Genomic DNA, 10,117 nt, shown 5'->3' with positions numbered 1-10,117 from the left:
TAAGCTAGCAAGCTTTGTAAATAACTCAATAGCATGCATTCCATCATATATACTAACAGCGAATCCCAAAAGAGAACAGTGACATATCAAATTGAGACCAAAGAAAAAGATATCTGTCATCATTGCTGATTTGTTAGATTAGTTCCCTTTGTTCGTGTTGACAAACCATTCGTTGTGCAAAGATCATGAAAATTCCCCCATACACATGCAGCAACAGCTATTGGCAAAACATTTGCTGAAACAACTTCACCAAAGCAACTCACTTCAAAATAGGCAAAGCGACATAGAGGTCCACAGGTTGATGAGCTACTAGTATTGCATACATTACATCCCTGCGCATTTGTTCGAGTCCCTAGACTGATATCATGCACGATTCAGTCTCGCTCAGCAAGAAGAGTTTTTTGATGTTGAAAGCGTTCCACGTGAGATGACTTCAAATTGTCGTGTTTCCTTTATCTGGCTACTCATTCTCCTCTCTTTTCCGCTTCATGCCTGCTTTCATCTCGGTCACGATGCTCACCGAGGGCTTGATATCAGGTTTAACATCTACGCTTGATGTGGAGCCTGTCGATCCACCCCCTGCAATACAAAAATCAGTATGTGAGTCAGTCATGTGGATGATGATGATGATGATGATGATGATCATCATCATCATCATCATCATCATCATCATCATCATCATCATCATCATCATCATCATCATCATCATCATCATCATCATCATCATCATCATCATCATCATCATCATCATCATGTGTTCAACTACAAAGAAAAGAAAAAAACTATTTACTTACATGGATAACATCACTAAAGTCAATGACACTTGTTTTGCTGTCATATCGCATCAATGTCTGGGATGTTTCACAAACTAAAACTACTCTTCAATGTAGACAAAGGTTGTGAATCTTTTTTAAGTTCAAGATTTTTTATGTAGCATATTTTCTTTTCAAGACTGTTTTTTTTTTCAATCAAAAAGAAGTCAGTATAGCTAAAAAGCATGGACTTTCTCTAGAAGATAAGGGAAATGTAGATGTAGTAGAAGGCAACAAAAGTAGCAACACTGCCATACCTATGTAGTACACCTTGTTAGTACGAGGCACGGGAAAAACTAGCAGAGTTCTTCATTCAGAACAATTTGGTGTGGCTTGGGAACCATTTTGAAAACATTCATGGGGTGTCTGCCAACTGAGGAATGGTTTGCGGTAAAAGCAGAGGCTAAGTCACCATAACTACCAAGGAAACAATCATGTAACAATTCTAAAACATAATGCCTCGGGCACCCTATCAGAGGGGTCATAGACATTTAATCAACTACAAAACCTCCATCACCTGTTTGGACATACAGTTGCAGCCATTACATTGGATATAAACAAACTATTTAACACAGCAAACTAGTCATTTGCTCCTGCGACATTTGCTTGGTCTTATTTTCTCTGACGACTTACGGTTAGGGTTTTTATAGGGTTTGAAGGTATAGTTTGGCGTGAGGATTAGGATTATGGTTAGGGTATATTTGTGGGTAGAATTTATGTTTGTCTTAACAAGCAAATATTTCATGGGAGCAATTGCAGCAAGAGCAGATGCCATGGAACCAAAGAACACACTGGGTTGGTCTACCTACCTTTGGAATTGCTCCCGCCTCCAGATATGATGCTAATGGATGATTTGGGAGTGCTGGATGCCGCTGATAATGATGATGAGGATGATGAGACCATGGTATATGAGCTGCTCTTTAGACTGAAGGACTGACCACTCTTTGACACCAGTGAGAATGTTGGACTTGCTTTGGCTCCTAAACCTGCAGAATTTACAAGAATTTCAGTCAATTTCTAATTTCATTTTTGTCTTTTCTGTTAATCGTTAATACATGTACACATAATTCATTCACTTACATCTTAAATGAACACATAGTTCAAACAAGAAATGAAGCTTATTGAGCATAAAAAAGTTGCAGAAAACTGATTATCCAATGGTGGTGAGCTAGTGGAGTAAAATGGAGTAAAAAAAGGCCAGAGCTATGACGCCAGCAAAATTGTCATCAGAGGAAAAATAATCTTTCATCTCTGACAATGATTCTGGAGGATCGAATGCTCAGGCCCTTTCTGACTCCAAGAAATTAAACATGTACTGTTTTAAGAATTAAGTCCTCTAATACAGGCATAAAATGAATGAATGCTTGGACAAAAGGAGGGAAAGATGAGAACTGGCCACAATCAGCTTTACAGTCATTAATCTCATAACTCTCTTTCACAGATATGGAGTAAACATGGTGATATCCTACAAGAAATTAGTTTTGAAATCGAGCTGCTATGTGCTCATTACAATGCACAAAGTAGGATCCTTTCTTACCTGAGCTAAGTGATAACCTTGGATTGATTGTGAGAGTGGGCTGTGGAAATGAAATTGCAAAAGGCAGAAAAGAGCATTTCTGTGTGAAAACCGGTAGGTTTCATGACCACATGCAAATAAAATAAAGTATTTCATCACCTCTGATCTGTGTATTGAGCCAATACATTATCAGTCACATTGCAGAGTAATGTGTAAAATGTCTGAGGAGTTTAACTGTTAATGCATTATTTGATTCTTATAATAATATCAACAGTTTTTCTTTGAAAAATGCATGTTTCAACAAAAGAACAGGCTAGCAAACGTTTTTTTAAATTTGCACTCTGATAAGTGATAACCAAAATCTCAACAGTCTGCATTCAGAAAAAACTCAATTTCTTTTAACTATGAAATATTTGTCATCAATTCCTTAGGATTTTTATACTTCATGTTAACTATGTATTGGACATCCAATTTTTCACCAGCATAACACACAAGGCACAAAAACACAAGCAAACAAAAAGCTGATCTAAATACTGTTGTGTGTTTACATTACAATTTTGGTGAAAAGGATTTGTGTATACATGATATGAATGATTTTTGGCCAAATCACCTCTGTTGAAAGAAAAGTGAAAATCAATGGAACCTAGAATCACTTGATTTCCACATAGATGCAATATCAAATTCCCACTTAATTCATCACAGTTCAGTTGATTCTGACAGTAAAATATTCAAAGGGTTCAAATTTCTAGGGCACTCATAAATGCCACATGAACATTTTCATTACAATTAAAACAAATATCTACCTAGTGAACTTCTCAGAGGGATCATCATTTCACCATGCTTTTGAAAGGTTTAGCTTTTATTCATCACCCCCTTGTCTGGTCATTTTTGAATAAAGGGGATAACTACAAAGAGGAACTTACCCTTTTCTGTGGTGGTTTGAGTCGATAATTGCAGGCGGAGAGGCAGTATCTGTCGGGTGGTAATCTGGGCCCGTTGTGAGGTTTGATGGCGGGCAAGGGGCTGCTGTTCTTTTGTTTGGCGACTTCCATCAAAAACTGGTGAAGATGAAATAAAATGAGTGAGGTTACCACACCTAAAACTTATGCACATATGTATCTGCTTTATATAAGGGCAGAGACGAGTCTCTCCTTTTCAAATAGGTACAGATTGTACAAGAACCACATGAAATTGCAGAAACAGAACCACTTTATTAGGTAGACAGTAGAGTCTTTAAGGTTTTGCTCAATCAATTACAATGTACATTGTAAATTCACAAATCAGGGATGAATATGGGATTAACAGATTCACAACTCTAAACACACTGCTACTCTCCTCTCTTTTTTTTCTCTTTCTATCTCTCCTCTTTTTCTCACTCTCAAGAAAAAAACAAAAACAGACAGAATTGAGATAAAACGATGGGGTACAATTGATCATTTATCTCGCAAAAAAAAAAAAATCATAGGCGAGGTGAAAGACATTTCACCCGCTACTGGTGAGCAAAATGTCGTACACCACACCTGCGATTTTCTTCGCGAGACAAAGGACTAAATCATAGGTGAGGTGTATGACCTTTCACTTGCTCCTGCTGAGCGAAATGTCGTACACCTCACCTACGATTTTCTTCGCGAGACAAACGACTAATTGTACCCCTATTGTCTTAGAATTCGCCGTGATGGTCAACATCTTCACAAAAATCAAGATAGCTTACAGTACCTCTCTCGGGGGAGGTGTTGTGAAGGAGTGATCCAGCCTGGTCTGAATGGCAAGCTTTATGTCATCAATGTCCACATCTTTGCGGCCAGCATGGGAGCTGTAGATCTGGGCATCGTCCAAGACATCTGTCACATACCCTGCAGAGCATGGCAACAATGGAAATCACAGAAATTTAAACTTCTAATGCTGGATCTGGATCTGGATGTAGAACCCTATACGATGCGATGCAGGGCCCCTTCTTCAATTCTGGGGGTAAACGCATTGGATAGAGATAGGGTGCAGGGTGTTCTAAAAGGATGTATTGATGGCCTTCTTGAGGGAGTTGGTAGAAGGCGAATTTACAACGCAGTCACTTACAGTGTAGGTGGTTCTAATCCATTATTGTAGATGGAAAATAAGAGTATCGGAACTGGTCAGTCTGTGCACGCAAAGCCGGACAGGGTTATAACACTTTTGACTTGTTTGTCACTTGGTGATCAATAAAATTGGATGTAGATCTAGTCAAACTTTCAAATTTTTTAGCACGGATACATCATTTAGGCTTTATTGGTTGAGCCAAGGAGGAGGTACACTTTTGGATGGGAACTGTAATGTTAGAACCCCCTGTTTAGAGTAAAACCACCAATTTTCGGACACTTAAGCTTTTCTGCAATATTTGATAAACTGAAAAAAAAACACACTCTACAAAGTTATATTTTAACAATGTATGTTAAATATATCAAACTACATTTTCCCAATATTGATTTTGTTACACCATAAAATTTCACAAAATCTCAAAGTATTATCACCTTGTCAATTCCCCATTTTTTGGACACCCTCTCCAAAATTCGGACGTTCAATGTCAATACGCATACAATGCTGCTGAAAAATGAGTGCGCGCCATGCTTGTTGGCACAAAGTTGCATCGGGGATGTTGCAGCGCCCGTTCGTGTCCAAATTTTGGTGACTCGGCACTTGCATTCAGCCCCTGTACATTGATATTCACTCATTTCGGCATGTACGGAGATTTTGTTTTTCTTTTGTGTTTTTGAGGATACCATCACACTCTGAGCTTGCGATAAGCGAAAAATCTCGCAACAGAATGGCGTAATTTTTCAATTTTTAGTGCTTTTTGGGCGACCCTGATTCTTTACACAGGATCTAATTGGCGCGCTTTGGAAAAGTTGCAGAGATTCTGCATTTTTGACAGTGGAATTTGGGATTTTACAGATGCATTTCATTTCAGGAGGTGACTCAGGCATTTTCCTATGGTGAACGAGTGTGCCAGTATGTGATTGAAACGATGTGATAATTACTGATATGCATGTGTTGTGACAGTAGAATTTGCTGGCTTCTTGTGATAAGTGAAAAAGTGTCCAGATTTCGGAGGCCGGCCGAAAATTGTGGGTTTTACTCTAACGTTAACGTTAGTGGAAGAGCTGGCTGGTTGTTGCCTCCTGGACCTTCGTTCTCGAGTCTTGCAACCTTTCAATTTCGTGCAGCACCTTTCATCCGGATAAGGCCAGGGACAGGACAGGATAGGACAGGTGCACCCAGTGTTTCTTCGGTTCAGAACATGCACACGACTCAAGTAACGTTAAACCACTCCTAAACAATATCGCCAGTATCGGTATTCAAGCTAGCCGTTGTTGTTTATCGCACTCGCTTTGAGTCGCTCCCTCATTTGCAATGAGCATACATGTTACAAATTTCATCGGCACCAAAATACGACGGTAAGGTGTATCAACACAATGCACATTCCGATTCATTGACCATTTTACCAAGCGTAAATTCTCATAAATCTCATATACCTTGGAACACAAAAGCACAAAACTTACTATATGTGAATTCAAGCATTTGATTGATGACCCTTGGCTCGAAATCTGTTACCCCCATGTCTTTTAAAATTGCTGTCATAATTTCAGCGTCCCTCGGTGTACTTTTGTTGGCCGACATTTTGACGGATCTCCGACACTATTCAATTTGAGGACAAGATCTAAACAAAGATGATCTTATTATTCAAAATAATATGGGAACCTAAAATAAATTAAAACTGCTATTTAAATCTATAAATATATCATAAAAAGTCTTAAATTATTATCATAATTAATTTTGATGCCAAATACATTCACAAACAGCAATATGAAATAAACAATCTCAGATTCCAAACCAACTTCACTGGAGCGCCTCACGATCACCACACCGGTCAAGCTAAGCTTGTTCGTCCATCGTGTGCGTGCAGCTAGCTAGCTGAGCAGTCCACGCACACTCGAGAAGGCCCGCCGCCTGGATTGTCGGCCTGGGATTTGTTGGGACCTCGGTGTCCGCCCGCCCGCGCCCGGCCCCTGTGGGTCGTACCTGTGTTTACATACCCGCGTAAAGTTCATTGTTGGTGCTGCATGCTGGTGAGTGGTGAGTGGTGGTCAAACCAAACTAAGGATACCTAGCTTGATGCTGATATAAATTAAGACGTTTCCCGTTTCTTATTCAGGTAGTATCGGTGAGAAGGCCCACACAAGTCTTTATTTATTCCCTTTTGTTATCGTGTTGACCAGTCCGCAGTCGACAGTCGACCAGGTTCTATAGATTTACGGAGAAGAAACACTAAAGTTGTAACGTTTAAACTTTGTTGCAGTTCTCCTCATATACTCACACTCAGTCACACGGTGAGTGTATACTATTGCCAAAATTGGATAAACGATAGGTCAACCTTGTCAAAACGGTGTATAGACTATAAATCCACACTGCAAAATGGAACCATGCTCCCAGTTCAGTTGGGTGAATAAGAATTGTAAGGATGAAATGAAATGTGAGATGAGAGACGACAGCGTGATAGCATATCAAATATAAGTTACAAATTAGGCCCTAGTTAAGTAGTCTTCTTAAATGTTTTAGTAGCTGAACTGTGTCGTGAGTGCTCAAGATAATAAAGGTCATACACATCAATAATAGTACAGTGACATTGTAAGGGAACATAATGTGTAAACGGTTGTAACAGATACGCCGAGAGAGGGCGGAAAGAACAACGAAAGATGGCGACTGTCAACGGAGGACTTACGTTGACGTTTCGGTACCGAAGACCGAATTAAAAGTGTTCGAAAGGCAATTCCCTGTCTGGTTCTAGTGTCATTCCCTGTTGTGCAAAGTTGTCCCCTTTCAACATGTTCGAAATCTATCTAGCTGTAACACTATTAGTATTGAGTATAACAGTAAAATTAACAATGTTAACTTTGTGTGTAATCTTGTGCGTTTCTTTCCAAATCCTAAAAGGAGTGATTCATGCTTTTTCCACCATATCCAGGTAGATCTATAGGGTCTCTCGTCTCGAGCCCTCACAAAACACATTTGCCAAAATGTGGCCGAGGCTACTAGACATGGACCTGGATCAGTGCAAGCTCTTGCTTCGACGGCTAGAGCTGGAGGCTTATTCCTCCATGGTCAGTGCTTTTCGGGCCCAGGGAGATCTCAGCGCTGAGAAAAAGCAACTCTTGAGAAATGTGGCTTCTACTCTTGGGTATGTCATTCAGTTTTTGTTGTAAGGAAAAAAATTTCTGTAGTCAATAGTCATGGAATGGAGTTTTTTTTTTTTAAGTTGCCTGTTTAATATATGCTGCCTTAAAAAGGGGGAAAAGGGTTATTTTTATAAATGAAGAATGTGAGTCTGTCACATTTTGTACAATCCAACAGTCATGAAGAAAAGATGTACAGAATGTAAGTAATGGCAAGTCAAGGTCTGGAACTCAGTAAAATTAGAAACATGCCATGATGATGATGATGATACAATGTGTTTATGCTTTATGACTGGGTACTAGATACTTTGAATTTCTCAAATTTCTCTGTATTGATGTTTAAAAAAATGTTTTCTGATATGGAAATTTTACATGCTTATTCTGTCAACTATGGTAAAAGTAATAACAAATAAGCATTTTAGCATTCATAAAATTTGGGCAAAGAGACTCCCATCTATGAGTATGCAGGCAAACAGAATTCACCGAAATTGGCACAGTTGTCTGAAAAAGTGATCCGCAAAAATTTCCACTTTTGCAGTACAAGTGTCAGACACGTCCTTTTCTTATATTTCTCAGGAGAAAATGTACTCGGTAATCCTCCCTCTGTGAAGAATGTGCGATGGCATGATGTATGGCACTTTGATGAAATAATACTGCATTGGTGTAATTTTATGTTCATTTTAAGCATCTTTTAAGCAGTAACATTTCAGTTTGATTCCAGATATTCAAAGATGTTTATGGTTTGGTTGCCGGAGAGATAAGTTTATAAAGGTAGTGATTTTTTTTTTTCTTCTTGTAGAGGATGTTTTTATATGTTTCAACCCTTTGGCTTTTTAAAAACATCCTGATTCAAAGTTGTTTTTCATTTTATACATTGATTGATTTTGATGAACAGATGGTTATGTCATTATAATGAATTTGACTAGTATTTGACTATCAAGATCTTATAACAATCCAAGGTGGCAAGCAGATATGGGGCTAGAACATTAGGCCAGATAGAAGACATTACAAAAGACTTGCTTCACATTTCTGCTTGTTCTTGATTCTCCTTTCCACAGCATATCAACAGAGAGACACAAAGCTGAAGTTCGTAGGGCTGTCAACGATGAGAAACTCACAACGGTAGCGGAGAGGTATGTTGCTACATACTTGTAGATGGTGCCAAGCTGGAATCATAGATCTTTCATTTAAAGGCTTTCACATATTTGCAGATGAAACAAAAACCCAGCTTTAGTGCTTCAGAATAATTCGAAAATGTGAGTTATGAATAAAAACAACCAATGTAGAAATTTGAATCAGTATAGTCAATGTTAAGTATTATTATACGAAATGTGAACAATAGTTATAATAAAAATGTTTCTAAACTAAACCATCTACAATTAACCATCTACAGTTACAGTGTATGGTTTATTAAGAAAAAATAGTGAAATCTTGTCATATTTTAGGCTTGATTGCAAAATTTTTATATGGTAGGAAGTTTTGTGATACAACTGACCTACTCATACACATCAAATGTGATATCTCGAATATTTTTTCAATCACTGCTCCCAATGGTAAACAAGACCTTTAATTGACACTTTGTATTGATGTTTTGTGGTTGATAATTCAGGAAATACAATCACCCCCCCCCAAAAAAAAAGTCATATTAAGTTTTACTGCAGTTACAACAAAGACATGATGTCAAGGATACAATCTCTTCTTTCTGATTTCTTGCCCCGCCCCCCCCCCCCCCCCAAAAAAAAGATTTGAGTGTCGGTTTGTAGATTTTTTTAAGCCATGGCATCATTGCCTCATCTAATTTGCATAGATGTGCTCCCTACTTCTTCATAAAAACACATGAAAATTTGAAATACCATAACTTTTGAAACTTAGGCCCAAAGAAAAGATAAGTTATTGATTCATTATTTCATTGAAGGCTCTTAGAGAATTGCAGGAGGAACGGGTTAAGAAAGATACAGGTGTCAGTCAGTAGATTTTTGAAGCCATAGCATCATTGCTTCATCTAATTTGCATATGATGTGGTTGCTATTTTTTCAGGAAAACATGAAAATTTGAAATGCCAAAACTTTCCAAACTTAGACCCAAAGAAAAGATGAGTTATTGATTCATTATTTCCTGTTGCTGCTTACTTTAGGATCGGCGGCGACAACAGCTCCATAGAGTGGTCAATAGAGGGCAGGCGACTGGTTCCCCTCATGCCTCGACACATTCCACAGACAGTGTTCACTGTGACAGCCAATCAGGTGGCCAACATGGCACACGCCCACAATGCAACGCTTCCAGACCCGGAGCAGACGGCGCGGAAAGAAGGTAAGATAGACTTTTGTCACTACCCTTCCCTAGACAAGTAGCTTGTGCGTACCCTTTACTTGAACAAGGGGGGGGGGGGGGGGGGGGGAGCAGATCATGAGGCGTATAGAGCAGCGTTCTGTTTTCTAGATCAATTATTACACAAAGATAATAATAGATTCATGCAAGATGTTATTGAGATTTACAATGAAACATTTGATGTGATGCTTCTACTTTTGGGAGGATTTGTTTGCGTAATTATAATTTCTTCTCGTACAAGATTTCCAGTCTGAGCC

The 10,117-nt window shown here is 38.7% G+C and overlaps 1 protein-coding gene across 1 annotated transcript; it reads right to left on the bottom strand.

The window, feature by feature from the left end:
• Nucleotides 1-443: 443 nt before the first annotated feature.
• LOC139737178 (transcription initiation factor TFIID subunit 9-like) lies at nt 444-5,979 on the bottom strand. The gene is made up of 6 exons (XM_071647856.1): nt 5,862-5,979; nt 4,045-4,181; nt 3,252-3,386; nt 2,350-2,389; nt 1,622-1,798; nt 444-564 (listed from the first exon to the last, which is right to left on the bottom strand). The coding sequence occupies exons 1-6, from the start codon at nt 5,977-5,979 to the stop codon at nt 461-463; spliced, it is 711 nt and encodes a 236-aa protein (XP_071503957.1). The 3' UTR covers nt 444-460.
• Nucleotides 5,980-10,117: the final 4,138 nt, after the last annotated feature.

This window comes from Diadema antillarum, unplaced genomic scaffold (genome assembly GCF_040938485.1).
Source record: "Diadema antillarum isolate AM-2024a unplaced genomic scaffold, OU_Dant_1.0 seq00000684_RagTag, whole genome shotgun sequence".
Taxonomy (NCBI): domain Eukaryota; kingdom Metazoa; phylum Echinodermata; class Echinoidea; order Diadematoida; family Diadematidae; genus Diadema; species Diadema antillarum.
Note: the sequence above shows the minus strand (reverse complement) of the source record. Positions and strands in the feature narration are given on the sequence as shown.

Coding starts and splice junctions, on each gene's coding strand:
- LOC139737178 (XM_071647856.1), bottom strand. CDS start 5,979: ATGTCGGCCAACAAAAGTACACCGAGGGACGCTGAAATTATGACAGCA. Junction 3,387..4,044: donor CAACACCTCCCCCGAGAGAG/GTACTGTAAGCT, acceptor CATCTTCACCAG/TTTTTGATGGAAGTCGCCAA. Junction 565..1,621: donor AGGCGGGAGCAATTCCAAAG/GTAGGTAGACCA, acceptor GTGGATCGACAG/GCTCCACATCAAGCGTAGAT.